The sequence below is a fragment of the Agelaius phoeniceus genome, chromosome 28 (genome assembly GCF_051311805.1).
Source record: "Agelaius phoeniceus isolate bAgePho1 chromosome 28, bAgePho1.hap1, whole genome shotgun sequence".
Taxonomy (NCBI): Eukaryota; Metazoa; Chordata; class Aves; order Passeriformes; family Icteridae; genus Agelaius; species Agelaius phoeniceus.
Genome location: NC_135292.1, coordinates 4,082,807 through 4,101,377, shown reverse-complemented (window position 1 = coordinate 4,101,377; position 18,571 = coordinate 4,082,807). Strand labels below are relative to the sequence as shown.

Genomic DNA, 18,571 nt, shown 5'->3' with positions numbered 1-18,571 from the left:
AAATGTGTTTTTTGGGATGCTGTGTTTTGGGCCAATGGATATTCAGACTTTAATATTGGCATTTAACCTGGCCATTAGGACATGGATCCGCCTCTGAGAACACAGGGGTTAAAAGCAGAGCACTCGCGGGGGAAGTTCTCTTGGGTTTCCGGCGGGAAAGAGTTCGGGTCTCTGCCCCGGCCCAGCTGCTGGCTGGGCGGGCGGAGGGGAAAAGCCATGTGGCCGGGAGAGGTAGGCCTGAGCCCGGGGCTGGAAGGGTGGAAGAGAGAGAGAGAGAGACACCGGGAGCCATCGGGCAGCCTCCCGGGAGACAGAGAGAGAGAGAGAGAGAGCCGGTGCCTGGGACTGTGACCTTGAACCTTGATAAACATGGGCCTGTGCCGGCAGCACGGCTGGGACGGAGAAGAAGGGGGGGTGCAGCCGGCCGCTTGTAGGAGCTTTTAACCCCTTTTTGGAAAATGAGAACTTTACAGAACATTGACCTTTCCTAGAAGAGAGATAGAGTGGAAGATGAGGAAGGAAATGGGCAAGTGTGAGAGAGGTCTGGGCAAGTGAGAGATGGTGGAAGAATAGAGAAGAATCTTAGTGGGAAGAGATGATGGAGTGGCTTTTGCTGGGCTCTTTTTGTACAGCCATGGACAGAACCATGTTCCTTGTGACACAGAGACTGCATCCAGGGGGAGGCAATGCCTCAGGACCAAGAGGGTTCAGTGTTGGTGCCCCTCGGCCCCAGGGGGTGAAATATGGGGGGGACAGGTGTCCCAAAGGAGAGACTGTGCCCTTTTTGGATCGGGACAAAGCATCCTTAAAAAGACAACCCTAGGAGCAGCTCTGGTCCATGTTCAGTGGTGAGAGCGCTGGACATGAAAGGAAGAGGTCCCCATTGGCACAAGAAGGACTCCTTCTCCTCTTGATGAATGAGGATTGAGTATTCTGAAGGGTGGTGCCGGACTGAGAGTCGATGATTTGGGGGATGTATTGTGTTGGGAATTTGGTGGGGAGGAGGAGGAGATGTATTTGTGAAGTTTTCATTTTCCTTGTGTGTTTCTTTTATTTTGTTGTTTTTTTCCTTTCCCTTGTAGTTTAGTTAATAATTTTTTTTTTCCTAAGTGGGAGCCTGCTGTGCTTATTCCTGGTCCCATCTCACAGCAGAAACCAGGGAGAGGGTATTCTCATGGGGGCACTGGCATTGTGCCAGTGTCAAACCATGACACAGTGTAGGGGGTTGTGCTGCTTAAGGGGGAGCCAGGGGCTGCCTCAGCAGTTCCTACTCTCATCTGGTCATTTGGGTTGGCCTTGACATCCCAAGTATGTCTTTGTCAGCCTGAGACGCAGAAGAGGGGTTTCATTCTTCACTTCCATGTATCCACAAGCCCTGGTTTTGACAATAATTCAGAAATTTGGGGAAGAACAGACAAATTAATGAAACAGTGTGGCCAAGCAGATGCAGAGACAAGGAGATGAGCAGCAGGGTGCTGGAAAGGAGCCCTGCTCTGAGGCTGATCCACTCCTCTGTGCCCCTCGGCAAGGTGGGGAAGGGGCTGTAAAGCCCCGTTTGAGCTGAAAGCACGAAGCAACTGCAGTTCTCCCCATCTTCCGAGGGCAGAGAGAAGCGAGCACGGCGCGGAATTGCAAAGCACAGCCCTGCAGCCCCGCGCTGCCCTCTCCCTCTTTCTCCATGCGCGCAGCCCAGCGGTGGCCACAGGGCAGGGTGACCCCGCCGCCCGCGGCCGCCCGCACCCGGCACAGGCGGCGATCGCCAGCCCCCCGCAGCATCTGGGGCTCAGGCTGCCTCTTGCCGGGCACCTCATCGCTCTCCATCCATGGAGCTGGTCCGGGATGAGCCTGCGGCCGCCCAGAGCAGCATCTGCCCGCGGCAGGAGCAGCGCTGCCGGCCCCGGGCTGCGAGCGGGCGGCCCCGGCCGATGCTTCCCGAGCGGCTGCAGGCGCTTGGAGTGAGAAAGGAATGTTCTTCCTGTGCCGCCCCATCCCCTTTCAGAGCCCTGCGTTTCCCAGCCGGCCGGATGATTCCCTTCCCAATATATTCTTCCCTTCAGCGGTCTGTCACTATTTCAGGGGTTTCTCCAGCCTGTAGTAACATAGTCAGTCTTTATGCTGGCTTAGGGGAAACATTTCCCTGCAAGACTCAGAGCTTGAGCTCATCTCCTTGCCCCAGTGAGGGATTCACCTGCAAAGTGCACGCAGGCGCCTCTGTGACTTTTTTGGATGCAGCTCTTGGAAGAGGCTGCCCAGAGAAGCTGTGGCTGCCCCCGGATCCCTGGGAGTGCCCAAGGCCAGGCTGGAAGGAGCTTGGAGCAATAGGATAGTGGAAGGCGGTGGAATGAATGATCTTTAGTGTCCCTTCCCACCCAAACCATTCTGGGATTCTGTGATTTGTCTCTGCTTAGGCATGTCCATGCGGACACCTGAGGCTTGGGCTTTCATGCCACCCTTTCCCACTGGAGTGGCAGGAAATGGGCTGGCTTGGTGGTCTTTTGAGTGCTGCTGAAATCCAGACACAGCAGCCCTCACCCTGAAGAAAGGCAAGGCTGTTCCATTTCCTTGTTACTGCTGCCAGATTTTGGAGCCTCATTCTCTGCAGCCAGAAGAAGAAACACTTCACCCACTGAGTGGCCAGCACGGAGGGAAGGAGAGCAGCTGTGTGCTGGTGCCTGTCCTCTGCAAGGGGACACACTGTCACCCTGCCCCAGCCCTTGTGAGCCAGTCCCTGCAGAGCTGCTCTGGCCATTGCCTCAAGCTCCTGGAGCTTGGTCCAAGGTTTGTTGCAGTGCAATGGATGGCTAGACGATGGCTTAATAAACTGAAGACCTAAGAAGAATTAAAAAAAAATAAATTAGGAAATAAAGAAGAAACAAGAAGCATAAGTAGGGTTTAGGCCAGAGAAGTGATCTTTCCAAAGCTGGGCAAGGAAAGCTTCTTGATTCTGCAGGATCTTAGACTTGTGGACGATAAATGCATTTTTGTTTGGTTCAATTCTGACTTTTGCTTTCAGCATGTGATGATTTTTAACCCAAAATATGCCAGAAACTGAGCTGCACTTTTGCTATCCTGCACAGGCTCCCCCCAAATCCTCTCTACAGCATCACTCTGAGCTCTCAGTAGTGCTGTTTTAGGCATAGAAACATTTGGGGTGTGCAGGTGCTGACAAAAACAGTGGGAAGTCACAGGCTAGGCTCCAAACACTTGAAAGCTCTGTTTTACAGTGATCACAGTGACCTTCCATGGGTGAGAGACGGGAGGTTTGAAGCTCTTCAAAACATCCACTCCAAGTGCAGTTTCCCAAAGAGGAAGATCTTCCCTGGGAGACTCGCACAGGGTGAAACACTCTCGCTGCAGCTGAGGGCAGAGGTTGTGTTTAAACAGGAGGGTGAGGAGCAGGCTCACTCAGCCATGCCATGTGCATGAAAAGCAGCTCCAGAGCTTCTGGTCTGATTTTTCAGCAGCTCACAGGGCCATGGAGTTGCTGGATGTGTTTTTGTGACCCCCCTCATCCAGGGCATGAGCCCTCTGCTCATTTGGCAGAGAGAGCAAGTGACCAAGGCATCTGGTGGATCTTCAGGGTGAGCTTTGAGAGCAAAGCCCTTGGACACACACACACACACAAAGGTGGTGCCTGCCAGCAAAAACCTGGGATTTTTTTCAGTATGGGAAGATACATCCCAGGATTGGCTCATTCCCACAACCTGAGCACAAACTCAGAGCAACACAGGGGAGTACTCTGAAAAGCATGGGCTTTGCATTTTGGACACCTCTCCAAGCCCATGTGAAGGATTCCCTGGGGAATGTACTCCTGGCTCCATCCATACTGACTGCACAGTCACTCCTGGCCTTGCCACAGCTTGCTTTGTCCAAGTGTGGGTGGCTGTGGCTTTTGTGTCCCAAAGGGGACAGTCCTCCACTTCATAGCTGTGTTTTCTTCACTGAGTGGATTATTTGCTTCGCTCCTGAGGTGAAAACCAGCGTGCATACAAAACAGGCAAAATTGGTTTGGGGAATAAAATCAGGGAATGATGGGGTGGAAAACTGGCAAAAATAGGCAGAAAACTGGCCTGGCAGTATCAATGTAATTCTTAGGGCTAAGAACCAGCAGGTGACAAACAGGTGCTGTTTTTCTGGGATAAAAGGATCCGTGCCACTTCAAATAGCATAAAAACCTTGCCTGTGGCTGGGTCTCCATGGGCTGTGCCTCTCTCCCTTGAAGCCATCCATGCGGGAGTGTGACAGCACCAAGGGCAGTCCCAGGTGTCCCTGTGCCTCGTGTCACTGTCCTTGGCGGGCCAGCTGTCCCCTTTGTGGCCTGGCATGTGGCACGGGGGGCTCAGAGCCCGGCAGGGCCGCGCAGCCGGAGCAGCAGGGCTCCCACCGCCCCGTCCCGCAACGCTTTGTCCTTGGCTGCCGCTCTCGGTGCGCGGACAAAGACCCACGAGCCAACAGGAATCATCCTTTGGAGTCTGCACTGACAGCATGGAGAAACACTGATGGGATCATTTAATAAAATCCACACTGTTTCCTTGGGGAAGCTGAATAAACAGCGCTATCAGGAGCTGCCCCAGCCAGCCCTTGAAGGCCAGCAGTGCGTGCTGCTGGGATCGTGCTCCTTGCACGCGGAGGGAGGCAGGGAACTGGATCCAAGGGCTCATTAATCAAACGGGAGTTTGGCTCTGCTTTGGCCCACATGGAAGCCGGGATGCTGCACAAACACACCCTTCCCTTTGGCCGTGAGCTGGCCCCCTCCTCAGGCCAGCTGCAGGTGAGGGATGCACAGAGGAATGTGTGACGCCTCTTGTTTGCATTCCCCCTCACATCCAGGGAGGAGCCCGGGTCCCTCTGGGGCTGGTCCTGGCTGAGAATCCCCCTTGCTGCTCTTTCTGTGGAGAGCAGCTCAGTTAATCCGTGCCAGCTTCTTCTCCTCCTGCCCACTGTTGTCTGGGGACTGCCAACCCCCCGTCCCTGCTTGACACGTTTGGAGTGAGGCTGGGTGTGGACGTGTTCATGGAATCACAGAATCCCCAAATGGTTCAGGCTGGAAAGAATCTTAAAGCTCATCCAGTCCCACCCCCTGCCACAGGACACCTTCCAGCATCCCAGATTGCTCCAAGCCCATCCAGCCTGGCATGGAACATTTCCAGGGATGGGGCAGCCACAACATCCACACCCACAAATATTAATGAATGTTGGACTTGAGCCAGCACCTAAATCCATTCCTCCTTTATTAAGCTGATCCTAAGATGCATTAGGATCCAGGGGAATCAAGGAGTTCTCAATGCCTACCCTTGTATCTCCGTTCTTGGAGTCATGTCACTGAGAATTTCAGTGTTTGTTTAAAAACTTTTCTCAGATAAGGTGTGAAGCCTGAGATCACTTTCAAGACTCAAACTTTTGCTCTCAAGAAAATTAGCTTTTAAAAAATGCCGTGGTTTGAGCCAGTGTCACAGTTTCAGGGAGTTTCAGGCGAGGAGTCCACAGCCCCATCAGTGCCAAGCCTTCCCTTCTAAGAACATCTTCCCCCCCTTTTCCTCCTTTCCCACCTTAAAGAAGAAGCTGAGGAAGCTGGAGCCAGTGCTGCTGTTGCCATCTCTGCTTCTGGAATTTCCTTGGCAAGTGTGGCTTTTCTGCCATTTCTGTCCCTGCTGACTTCATCCTTTCAGCCCCTCTCCTACTTCTGGAGGTCTTGGTGGGCTCCATCCTCCAAAACCTCAACTGGCCTTTTAGGAAATCTAACATTTCTTCCTGTGAGTCCTCCGTTGAAAGCTTGTGGCCATTGCCCCTTTCAGTGAGGCCAAAAACCTCAGTTTATATCACTACAACTTACTTCTGACTCCCACAATTAGTTAATCTTGCATTGATGACTGCCCATTCTGAACCATGGGTCTGGTGCTGGGACATTCGGTGCATTCAGACCAAGGGGTCTCCTGACTTTCCTTAGTCTTTGGGTTTGGACTCTGTCCTGGTGCAGTTTTCATCAGATTTGGACCAGAGGGTGCTGGACACTGGAACAGACTCCCCAGGGAATGGTCCCAGCCCCTGTGAATTCAAGGAATGTTTGGACAAGGCTCTCAGACCTGTGGTGGGATGTCCTGCGCAGGGCCATGAGTCAGACTCATGATCCCTGTGAGTCCCTTCCAGCTCAGGATATTCTTGGATTTGTTGGAGTCAGTCATGGATATGGACAAGACACCTCAGGGTGGATCCCTTTCTCTGCTCTCTGCTATTCTGCTCTTTCCTGGCTATCTCCAAGAAAATTGCTCTGCACTTATCTTTTTTTTATCAATTGCAGCAGCTTGCTGGGCTTTCTTCTAAATCTTCCAGATGTCTTTGATCAGCCATGCAAAACACTTTTCATTTTCTCCTGAACTTTGCTTTTCTCTTGAATAAAAAGTGCAGCCAGACTTGCTTAAGAGGTTTTCTTGAGGCAGTACCACTTTCCTTTCTGTCTTATGGACCGTGTTTTGCCTTTTAATTTCACCAACGTGACACCTTGGTAGGACAGGCCCAGGTGATTTCCTCATTTGGATCCAGTGGGGCTGGGATTTCCAGCCCTAAACTCCTTGGACTCTGGCACCAAAAATCGATCATAACATCACACAGCAGCTTCTCCCTTTTAAACTTTCTCTGAAATAACCAAAACAGCTCTTAAAATTCCTTTCGCTTACAGCTTACACTGTGGCATGAGTGTCTCATGTCACGCGACCCCTCCTCGAGACCCCTCTTAGGACCCATCCGCACCCCCCAGGTCCCCCCACAGTGCCCCAGGACCCCTCCCCAGACCCCCCCAAACCCCCGGACCCCTCCCCAAAGCCCCCCCAGACCCCCCGGACCCTCCCCCGCCCCCCCCCGATCCCCTCTCAGGCCCCTCCCGCTCCTGTCCCGAGCCCGGGAGGTCCCGGCGGCGGCGGGGAAGGGGGCGCCGCTTCCGGTCGCCTCTGATTGGCTGGGACGGCGCAGGGGAGGCGGGCCTTGCTGAGGGGATCCGCGCCGTGATTGGTTAGTTCAGGGATGTGCAGCGCGCTGATTGGTTGGTTCGGGGCGGGGCGCGCCGCCATTGCTGGGAGCCCGCACACGCGGTGGAGGCGCGAGATTGTGAGGGAGAGCGGAGCTGAGGTGGCGCCGGGGGCAAACTGGGGGGGTTTGGGGCGGGTCTGAGGGGAAATTGGGGATTTTTAGCGGCATCGACGGGAAACACGAGGGTGTGCTGTGGGTTTGGGGGAAATGAGGGGGTCTGAGGGGGCTTTGGTGGGTCTGAGGGGGCTTTAGGGAGCTTTGGGGGGAGCTTGAGAGCGTCTGGAGCGTTCTCAGGTGGGTTTAGGGGAAACTGAGAGGAATTGGGAGAGTCTGAGGGGATTTTGGGGGATTGCGAGAGGATCTGGGCCGTTCTGAGGTGGGTCTGGGGAATTTCGAGGAGTCTGAGGCAATTTCATGAGGTTTGGGGGGATTGAGGGGTCTGAGGGTGATTTGGGGCAGTCTGATAGATTTGGGGGCGTCTCAGGTGGATCTGGGGTGAATTTTGGGGAGAACTGGGGGGGATGAGGGTTCTGGGGAGGTTTTTGGGGTCCTGGGGAGGGTTTGGGGGTCCAGAGAGGTTCTGGGCCAACACTGGGGGAGCTCTGTGGGGTTGGGCGTTCCTGGAGGGGTCCTGGGGGAGATTTGGGGGTCCCGGGGGGTCCCAGGCCCACCCTGAACCGGGGTCTGGGGGTTTCGGGGGGAGGGGGCACTGCAGGGGTTCCCCCCTCCCCCGTTTTTGGGGGGTCTCCCATGGTGCCCCCTCCCCAAAAAGCTCCCAGGGCCCCCTGAAGTGGCTCCTGTTCCACCGGCCGGTGCCCCCTGATCCAGGACGGCCCCACTGAGTCTGGGGGGATTTGTGGGGATTTTGGGGTTCTGAGAGGGTTTTTGGGGATTTCAGCGTGGCTTTTTTGGGCTTTGGGGGATTTTGTTTGGAGTTTGGGGGGAACTATTGGGGTTTTTGGGAGGAATTATTGGGTTTTGGGATGGTTATGTTATTTTGGGGGGGTTTGTTGATTTGGGGGATTTTGGATTTTTGGTGTTTTGTTGGAGTTGTGGGGGCTTTTGGGGGGAGATTTATTGAAAATTTAGTGAGTTTTTTAAAATTTTGGTGAGTTCCACTGGTATGTTTGGAGATTCCCTGGGGTTTTTGAGGGTTTTCTTGTAATTTTTGAGGATTTGTGGGGTTTTAGTGAAATTTTAGGGGGGCTTTGGGGCATTCCCTGGGTGTGGGGAAGGGCTGAGAGGTACCAAAATCTCCTTAAAAGCCCCGAAAGTCCCAATAAAACCCACAAAATCCTTTGATCTCAAAATCCCATTAGAACACTCTAGAATCCCAATAAAAGCCCATAAAATCCTTTGGAATCCCAAAAACCCCAAAAATCCTGATTAAACTCCACCAATCCCCCAAAGATGTCCCCAAAACCAGAAAAAGTCCCACAAAATCACCCCCAAGATCCAAAGAAATCCTGGCAACACCCAAACCCCCCAAATCCCACCAAAAATCCCAAAAACCCCAAATCCCCAATGAATCCCTCTGAATGCTACCACAATTCCAATAAAATGCCCCAAAATCTCCTAAAAATCCCAATAAAACCCCAGGAATTTCTGAGAATCCCAAAAAATCCCAATAAAATCGCAGTAAAACCCCCAAAATTCAAAAGGAGCCACAAGAAATTTCAATAAACCCCCAACCACCCCCAGAAAAACTCCCCCTCAAAATGCCAAGAAAATCCCCCAAAATCCAAACCCCCAAAATCCACAAAACCAGCCACTCCCAGTCAATCCCAGTGTGATTCCAGTCGCTCTCAATGAGATCCCAGTGTAACCCAGCATGGCCTCAGCTGCTCTCACTGGGATCCCAGTGTCATCCCAGTTGCTCCCAGCATAATTCCAGCTGTTCCCAGTTCCTCCCATGATGATCCCAGTTGCCCCAAGAATAGTCCCAGTCCCTCCCAGCAGGGTCCCAGTCGTGCCCAGTTGCCTCCAGGGTAGATTCAGTTTCCCCCAGCATCGTCCCAGTTGCTCCCAGCATGGTCCCAGCTGTTCCCAGGGTGGTTCCAGTGCCCCCAGGATGGTTAGAGACACTCCCAGTATGTTTCAGTTACCTCAGAATGATCCCAGTCTTTCCCAGTTCCTCCCAGTTTCCTCTAGCATCATCCCAGTTTCCATCTGTTGCTCAAAGGGTGGCCCCAGTTGCTCCCAGGATGATCCCAGTTGCCCCAGTTGTAGTCTCAGTCCTCTCAGCATGGTTCCAGAACCTTCCAGCTGATCCCAGTTGCTCCCAGTGGGTCACATTTTCCTCCCAACATGGGCCCAGTAGCTCCCAGTAAGCCCCAGTCGGGTTCCATTCACACCCAGTATAATCCCAGTATGAGTGTAGCCACTCCCAGTATGATCCCTGTCCCTTGCAGTCTAATCCCAGTTGCTCCCAGTCACTCCCAGTATATCCCAGTTGCCCCCAGCATGTCTGCAGTCATTTCCAGGCACTGCCAGTGGCCCCAGTAAGGTGTCAGTTATCCCAGTATGATCCCCCAGTCATGCCCAGTATATCCCAGTTGCCCCCAGCATGCATCCAGTCCTTCCCAGTTCCTCCAGTTTGCTTGCAGCATCATCCCAGTTTCCCTCAGCTGCTCCCAGTAGCCCAAAGTGTGATCCCAGTCGCTCCCTTTCAACCCCAATATGATCCCAGTAAGCTCCAGTTTGATCCCAGTCACATGCCAGCCCTCCCAGTGTGGTCCCAGTATAATCCCAGTTGCTTCCAGTCTCTCCCAGTATGGTCCCAGCTGCCTCCAGTATGGTTCCAGTTGCTTCCTAGATCAGCCCAGTCAGTCCCAGTATGATGCCATTTGCTGCCAGCGTGCTCCCAGTTGCTCCCAGTCAGGCCCAGTCTGGGGGATGATGTGCAGGGTGTGCTCCCAGTCCCTCTCAGATCCTCCCAGTATTAGTCCAGTCCCTCCCAGTATGATCCAGAGATGAGCCCAGTGTGCTCCCAGTCCCTGCCAGTATGAACCAGTTGTGCTCCACATGGTTCCAGTTGCTCTCTTTCACTCTCACTTTTGTTCCAGTCACCCCCAGTATGTCCCAGTGTAGCCCAGTTCCCTCCAGCATCTTTCCAGTTCCTTCCAGTATGATCCCATTTGCTCCCAAGCAATCCCAGTCAGCCTCAGTGTAGTGGCACTCACTGCCAGAATGATCCCAGTCAGCTCCAGCATGATCCCAGTTCACCCCAGTATAAGCCCAGCAGTTTCCAGTCACCCCCAGCGTGCAGCCGGTCACTCCCAGTTGCTCCTGGCATGATCCCAGTTGTTCACAGCTGTTCTCAGTCACTCTCAGCATAATCCCAGTCACTCCCAGTATATCCCAATTGCCCATAACATGGTGTTAACTGCCCCCTGCAGGCTCCTACTCGCTCCCAGTATGATCCCAGTATGATCCACGTATCCATCAGATCACAGTCTGCCCTGATACGGCAGTATAATCCCAGTATGATGTCAGTACAAAGCCAGTACAGTCCCAGTCAGTCCCAGTACGATCCCAGTGCAGCCCAGTCCCTGGCAGTGCTGCCACTGCTGGGATTCCCCAGGCCTGTGTGCGTTCCCCCCTGGCGGATTTGCCGAGAGGAGCCCCAAGGGCTGGCAGTGGCCAGGCAGGGTCCCCAGCAAGGCCCAGTTTGGATGTGCAGCCCCCAGTTTGCCCAGTTTGCCTCTCCTTTGGCCCGGGCCGGGTTCCCCCCGCCCGCAGCGGCTGGGAGCAGCCGAGAGCCCCGCGCTGCCCATGCCGACCTGGCCCGGCTCCATCGCCGCTGCTGCCGCGGGCTGCGAGGGCTGCGGGAACGGGGCACCGAGGGTGTGGCTGCTGCTGGGGGAGGAGGAGGGAGGGAAGGGCAGGGATGGAGGGGGAGGAGGAGGCGGGGTAAGGGGGAGGAGGGGGAGAAGGAAAGGAAGGGGCGGGATGGAAGAGGAGATGGGGGTGGGGATAAAACAGGGGAGGAGGAGGAGGGGAGATGGAAGAGGAGGAGCGGGAGGAGAAAGAGCAGGGAAGGAGGCGGGGTTAGGGGGAGGAGGAGAGGGAGGTGGAGATAGGACAGAGGAGGAGCGGGAAGAAGAGGAAGAGGAGGGACAAAGGTGGATCAAGGCTGAGCTGTGGGAGCCACGCGGTCTCGATCCCTGCCTGAATTCGCAGCCCCCACCTGTGGGATCATCGCCCCCCCCTCCATGGCGCAGGTGAGCGGGGAGGGGGAGCCCAGCCCGGATATCCCGGGGGGTCCCTGGGTTGGGTTTCTGGGGGGATGTTTGGAGAATGAAGAAGTCCAAGGGTGAGCGGAAAAGGCCCCTCGGGGGGACATCGGGGGGTGGCGGTGGCGGCTGCCGGCAGAGGCAGCCTGGAGGAGCAGAGCCCTGTGTCCCCCAGGAGGCCAAAGTGGGGAGGCCAGAGAGGGGGGAGCGCCGCCATTGGCGGGAGCCTCAAGAGCCTGGAGAGGGGCAGGGGGACTCCTTGGAGCCGCTGCAGCGCAGAGCAGAGAATGAGGGGAGAAGGGAGCCCAGGAGCCCAAAGAGCCCCGGCATCCTGAAATGGGGAGAGCCAAGAGGGGGCAGTGCGTCCCCAGAGACGGCCTGGGGGGATCTCGTTGCCCTTGCCTGTGGCACGGAGGCAAATCCCATGCTGTCCTTGTCCTTCCTCGCCCAGAGCAGGAGCTGAGCATGGAGAGCAGGGAGGACAAATGCCCGCGGCAGAACCTGGTGGCAGAGGCCGTTTTGAGCGGCTCCACGGCGCAGGAAGCCAACGGGGAGGAAAAGGCCCGGAGATGCCGCACGAGGAGGGGCTGCAAACGCAGATGGCGGGGATGTGAGGGGGAAAGAGCCAGCCTGGGCCGGGAAGGCGGCCGGAGATGGAGTCAGAGCTCGGAGCTGGTGCTCCATGAGCAGCTCCATGATGGGGAGAAGCCCCACACGTGCGTGGAGTGTGGGAAGAGCTTCAGGTGGAACTCCGAGCTGATCAGGCACCAGAGGATCCATACTGGGGAACGGCCCTACGAGTGTGGGGAGTGTGGGAAGAGCTTCAGCTGGAGCTCCAGCCTGATCAGGCACCAGAGGACCCACACGGGGGAGAGGCCCTATGAGTGCTCCAAGTGTGGGAAGAGGTTTCAGACCAGCTCCAGTCTCCTCCAGCACTATCAGAGTCACACAGAGGAGAGGCCCTTCCAATGCCCCGACTGTGGGAAGGGATTCAAGCGCAACTCTGACCTCGTCAAGCACCGGCGCATCCACACTGGGGAACGGCCCTACGAGTGTGGGCAGTGTGGGAAGAGTTTCAGGGGGAGCTCTGACCTGATCAAACACCAAAGGATCCACACAGGGGAGAAGCCCTACGAGTGTGAAGAATGTGGGAGGAGCTTCAGCTGCAGCTCCAACCTGATCGTCCACCAAAAGATCCACACTGGGGAGAGGCCCTACGAGTGTTCTGAGTGTGGGAAGGGGTTTCAAATCAGGTCCCATCTCCTCCGGCACTATCAGAGTCACACAGAGGAGAGGCCCTTCCAATGCCCCGACTGCGGGAAGGGATTCAAGCTCAACTCCCACCTCGTCCTTCACCAGCGCATCCACACCGGGGAGAGGCCCTACGAGTGTCCCCAGTGTGGGAAGAGCTTCTCCAGGAGCTCTCACTTGACCCAACACCAACGGAGGCACCGGTAAGGGAAGCCCTGCGAGTGCCCCGAGTGCGGGAAGAGCTTCGTGCGCTGCTGCAGCTCCATCCCCCACTGGAGGAGGCACTTTGGGCACAGCCCTGGTCACTCACATTCCCTGTGATCCATGTTGGGAACACACCTGGCTGCTTCTCCTTTTGGTTTGGCCTGAATTTTTTTCCCTTCTCCATCTCTTAGCAGTTCAAAAGCCAAGAGGGATTCATCTGTCACTTCAAAACCACTCAAATCTCACTGAAAACAAATGAATTTTAACCCAAAAGGGCTCAATTCCACCTCAAATTCCTTGTTCCCTCCTCAAAAAAACTCAATCCCATGGCAAACTCACTCCATTCCACAGCCACCAGGGTGAGATGGGGTTGGAAGCAGACTGGGAGAAGTGCGATCATGTGGAACGGTGGGATGGGGATTGTGTGGGCCTGGCTGTGTGGGATGTATTTGATAGCAAATAAAAATTTCTGAGTTACTGATTTCTGTCCCATTCATTTTCAGGCAATTTTGTTTGCGGTGTCACCTTGTCAGCTGAATTAATTCCCATAAGAATCCCTTCTTTAGAATCATCTAACCCAAGCAATCCAAAAAACCAGTATCCAAATAAAACCACCCCCCTGCGTTTAATTTTTTTAATTGTAATTTAATTGTTTTAGAGTATTTAGGGGTGTTATAAATTATTTGGTTAAAAGGTATGAGAAATTATCATGGTGTTTGGTTTTGTGTTTAGTATATTTGTAATATGAATTGTTTAACTAAGGTGTGTTAGATTGCATGTTTGTTTTTTAGATATTTTTTATCTCAAGTATATTAGCCATCGAGTTAAAACTTTCAAAAGGTATTTCTTGATATATAATTTGTTTATTTATATGCATTGGTAATATTATAGTAATAGTTGTTGGTTTGGTTTGACTCATTGTTGGAGTATTGTAAAGAAGAGTTTAGATTTTCATATTTTATTTTTATTATAATTTATTTAATTTCAATTATTATTTCTTTGTTTATAATTTTATTGCAATTTGTTGAGGGGAAAGGAAGGAAGTTCAAGGGCAGGAACATTTTTTCCTGGCTGGGAACTGGAATTCCAGACCCTGGGAGTGTGTGCCGGACCCCACAGACTGGGATCAAAGATGGGCTGGGATCAAATACGGACTGGGATCAAATACGGACTGGGATCAAATATGGGCTGGGATCAAATATGGGCTGGGATCACATGGATGGGGATCCTGTGCATCAGAACCCTCCAGACCAGGATAGCCTGAAGTGGGATCAAATATGGACTGGGACTGTATGGACTGGGATCCCAGGGACTGGGACCATATGGATCAGGACCACACAGACTGGGAGCAAATATGGGCTGGGACTGTTTTTGAAAGTAACTTTGTTCTATAGTTTTTATTTCTGTTGTTAATTAAGCTCAGTGAAATAGCTGCTTGTGTTAAACTGCCTGCTTGGATGGGATAACATCCAATGCACCCAGGATGAGGACACCTGTACAGATCTGCCAACTATCAGCACTCCCTGTCTGAAGGCAGAGTGCACCAAGGCCCAAAACCTGGAGGTGATAAAGAGAAGGAGCCAAAACCACAGCCAAGAAACACACATGCTCTGAAAAGGCAGACCCAAGGAGGGGCCATGTAAAATCATTCCTGGAATATGTAAAGTAGTTTATGGATATGCATGAGGGTCTATGAATATGCACCAGGCTGATGTAAGGGGAAAGGTATTTCAGGGCGATGCAGATTCCTTGGTTGTGGTTTTAGTCCATTTTTATCACCTCCAGTTTTTGGGCTTTGGTCTACTCTGACTCTGAGAAATTGAGGTTTTGGGATTTTTAGTATGTTGTGGATGGAAGCAAAATGGAAGGCACAGTGTTTTGTCCTGGGTTTCTTCTTCATGCTTCTTCCTTCTTCTTCATGGGTTTGGGTGGCTTTTTGTAATTGGGCAGAAATTCCACATTGCAGGCTCTTTGGGATCAGTTATTGGGTTAAAAGGGAAAATAATCTAGGTGTCAGTTCCTAAGTGGATAGTTTAGTCTTAAAAGACCTTGGAACAAGAGATTGTGGGCCATTTTGTGCCTTCTACTGAAAAGCTGCTGAACTCCCAGTAATGAGGCTGTTTTACTGATAAGAAATAATAAACACTTGAGTCTGAACATGAATTACTGTCTCAAGTGCCTTCAATCCAGAGCCAGTGAAACCAACAACTGGTACCCCACAGCTTGAGGTAGTGCCAAGGCAGAACTTGTTCATGCTCTTTTCCCCTGGTGATTTTCTACTCCCGTCCAGACTCTGATAGCAAAGCCGAGCTGGTGACAAAAGATTGACCTTGGCATCCTGGGGCACTTTCTGGGTGGGTGTTTGAATCTGCTTTTCCAGGCCTCGGGCTGAGCAGGGTGAGGCCGAGGCCTGGGCCCCTCCAGGCGGCGCCGGGAGCGCCCGGGGCAGCGGCGAGGGGCGGCCCTGAGGGGCGGCACAGGGGGCATTTCCCCCGAGCGGGCGGGCGGGCGGGCGGCGGGGAAAGGCGCCCTGGGCACAAGGGCAGGCACAAGGGCCCCGGCTCTCTGCAGTGCGGGCGGCCCAGCGCCAATCGCTGCTCCCGGAGCCGCTGCCAGGGCCGGGTCTCCTCCCCGCCGCTGACCCTGCACCTGCAGCGCTGCCTCCGCCTCTGCCGGGCTCCCCGGCACGGACGGCAAGGACGTGGACACGCTGCAGCAGGGGCCCAGCAGGGACACCCAGATGGTGCCGGGGCTGCAGCTCCTCTCCTGCAAGGAAAGGCTGACACAGCTCGGCTTCTTCAGCCTGGGAAAGAGACCCAGCCTTGATCCAGCTGTGGCCTTCCAGTACCTGAGGGCAACACACAAGAAAGCTGGACAGGGACTTTGTACGGGGGCAGGCAAGGACAGGACAAGGGAGCATGGATCCAAATGGAGAGAGATTAGGTTTAGGTAAGGGATTGAGAAAAAAGGCTCTCCTGGAACAGGTTGCCCAGAGAAGGTGGGCATGTCCCGTCCCTGACAGTGTTCAAGGCCAGGCTGCATGGAGCTCTAGACAAGCCGGTCCAGTGCAAGGGGTCCCCAGCCACAGCAGGGGGTTGCAGCCATGGGATTTTCCAGATCCCTTCCAAGCCAAACCATGCCACGACTCCATGATTCTGGGATACTTCCCCTCCTCATCCTCTGGCAGAAAAAGAAACTTGGCCCCAAGTTCCACACTGCAGACCATGTCTTTTGGCAGCCTGCAACTGTGTCAACAGAGGATGAAAAGAGATGACATTACTGACACAATTTCCCTTTTCTACTTAAAAAGTAAATGCTCTGCTCCTGTCCACTCTGGCAAAATTGTCAGAAGAGGCAATTGTTCCCCATGAAATGCTTGGTCGCGTGCAAAGAAGAAAGAAGCCAGAAGCCAACAGTCTTCGTTATTGCTACATTGTTTTCTTTGGTTACTTCTCTAATAGGAATGACTTTGGGGTGTGATCTGTTTGTTTCTCTCTTTCGTTCCTTGGGGCGCGCGGCGGCTCCTCCGTTGGGTTCGCGGGGGCAACGGAGGAACGGCCGCGAGCTCCGGCGGCTCCGCAGCAGCACCAGCAGCGCTACTCTCGATCGGTTTTCCACTCGACTTTTCACTCGCTCCGCATCCCCTTCTCCCTCTCACACTCACTCTACTCCCGTCCCGTGCCGTCCCGTCCGTGTTCCGCCTCTCCCAGCCCGGCTGATGCCGCGTCCCGCAAGGCGCCCCTCGGCGGGGCCGCCCCGTGCCCGCCCCTGCCCGGCCCGCCGTGGTTCCGCCTCGGCCGGGCTCTCTCCGTCCTGGCTGTGGCGCCGCTGGAAGAGCCGCTCGCTCTGGTGCTGGCGGAGCAGTGCGGGCTTTTGGCTGCGCCTGGCGCTGGCTCTGGCCCAGCCCCGGCCGAGGCCCCGGCCCCGAACGAAGCCCCTGCCGCGGTTCCACCCGCAGCCGCCCCGCTGCCGCCCGGCTCCTGCCCCGTGGCCGACAGCGTGGCCGGCAGCTGCCCCGCTCCGAGCTCCGCCGCTCGCCAGCTCGGCCGCCGGCCCCGAGCCGCCGCAGCCCGGGGCGGCTCGGCAAGCAGCAGCGCGCCGGGCGGGCGGGTGCCCCGGGCAGAAGAGCGGCAGCGCGGTGCTGCCCGCACGGGCGGAGAGGCCTCCCCTGGAGCAGCTCTAGCGGCAGGGCCCGCTGCTGGGCAGCGGCGGCTGCGGCAGCGTTTACTCCGGTCCCCGCCTCGCCGACGGCGCCCCGGGAAGAGACGGGGCCGGCTCGGAGGGCGGCGGCGGGCGGCGGGCGATGAGCTCAGCCCGCCGCTGGCCTTGGCTCGCAGGCGGCCATCAAGCGAGTGTCCGGGAGCGCATCTCGGAGTGGGCGCGGCTGGGGAGTGAGCGGGGCCAGCGGGAGGAGCCGGCGGGGCGTGCCGGGCGGGGCTGAGGCGAGGCCGGGCAGGGTGGCAGCCGGAACGCTGCGAGGGCAGCGAGCGTGGAGTGAGCGGGGGCCGCGCAGCGCCCCGGGCCGGGCCATGGCGAGCCGCGGCGGGGCCGGGCAGGGGCTGCCCAAGGCGCGGTGCAGCATCGGCTCCGCTGACGGCATCGCGGTCCCCCCGCAGCGCAAGGGCGCCCTTGTGCCCCTGGAGCTGGCGCTGCTGTGGAAGGTGTCGCGGCCTGGCTTCCTCAGCGTCGTGCAGCTCCTGGACTGGTTCAAGGTGCCCGAGGGCTTCGCGCTGCTCATGGAGCGTCCGCAGCGCTGTCAGCACCTCTGGTACTTCCTGCACGAGCGGCGGTTCCTGACGGAGCCCGTGGGGCGGGGGCTGTTCCACCAGGTGCTGGAGGCCATGGGGCACTGCAGCAGCCGCGGCGTCCTGCACCCCCACATCAAGGCCGAGAACGTCCTCGTAAACCTGGCCATGGGCGAGGCGAAGCTCATCGACTTCGGCTGCGGCACGATCCTCCAGGACACGTTCTACAACCGGATGTCAGGTGAGCCCAAAGCCGGGGCCCAGCCGGGCAGTGGAGTTCCCCCCTTGGCTGGCAGAGGGGGAAGAGGGAGGGAAGGAAGGAGGGAAGGAAGGAGGGGGAATCCATCTTCAGCCAGCTGCAGCCAAGTTGCTTTATGGCAGGGCAGGGGCTGGCTGTTGTGGAACGGGAGCTGGCTGGGAGGGAGGGAGCAGCATGGGCCTGATGAGCTGCGCCCGTGTCCCATAGGAACGCTGGAGTACAGCCCACCGGAGTGGATCCTCTTTGGCTGCTACCATGGCCAGCCAGCCACCATCTGGTCCCTGGGCATCGTGCTCTATGAGCTGCTCTGTGGGCACCTTCCTTTCCACAGCAACGAGGACATCGTCCGGAGCCAGCTCTTCTTCCTGCCCCGGGTGTCTCAAGGTGGGGATGCGCCTTCAGGGCACGAGGGGAAGAACGGGGTTGGGAGGGGCGGCTGGCACATAAGCGTCCTGCTCTTGCAGCTGGTGAGGAGGTGGATCTCCTGGGCTTAGCTGGAGGAGGTGGCACCTGTGCCTCTGTGCTGGTGTCCTCCGCAAGAGAGGATTGATAGGAAGCTTTTGGCTGCAGCTCTGAGCACTCCTGGTGTGGCCTGGGCACTGTGGAATGTGGGAGAGCATGGACAGGAGCCTTGTCCCGCTGAGCTTTGTAGACGGCTGGCTGAGAAAGGTCACGTCGACATAATACCCCTGGTTAAGCAAGAAGGAGACAAGTCTAGAAGTCAGCAGTCAGTGTCCATATAAGGCAAGGACATTATGCCCTTGATGCAACAACAGGATAGGGAAGAGGCTCTTTTGCCAAAAATATGAAGAATAGTTTCAACAGAATAACCACAAGAATGCAGAAGGAGGCGT

At 55.6% G+C, this 18,571-nt stretch overlaps 2 protein-coding genes across 2 annotated transcripts in view; one reads left to right on the top strand and one right to left on the bottom strand.

The window, feature by feature from the left end:
- The window catches only part of LOC143696054 (uncharacterized), a 569,411-nt gene that overhangs the window by 113,818 nt on the left and 437,022 nt on the right, over nt 1-18,571 (top strand). Inside the window, exon 3 of the mRNA XM_077191260.1 lies at nt 12,032-12,705. Within this exon, the coding sequence (XP_077047375.1) occupies nt 12,032-12,705 (674 nt within the window). The remainder of the gene's footprint in view (nt 1-12,031; nt 12,706-18,571) is intronic.
- LOC143696064 (uncharacterized) overlaps nt 1-18,571 on the bottom strand; it is a 258,015-nt gene that overhangs the window by 143,116 nt on the left and 96,328 nt on the right. The gene's annotated exons all lie outside the window — the stretch shown is intronic.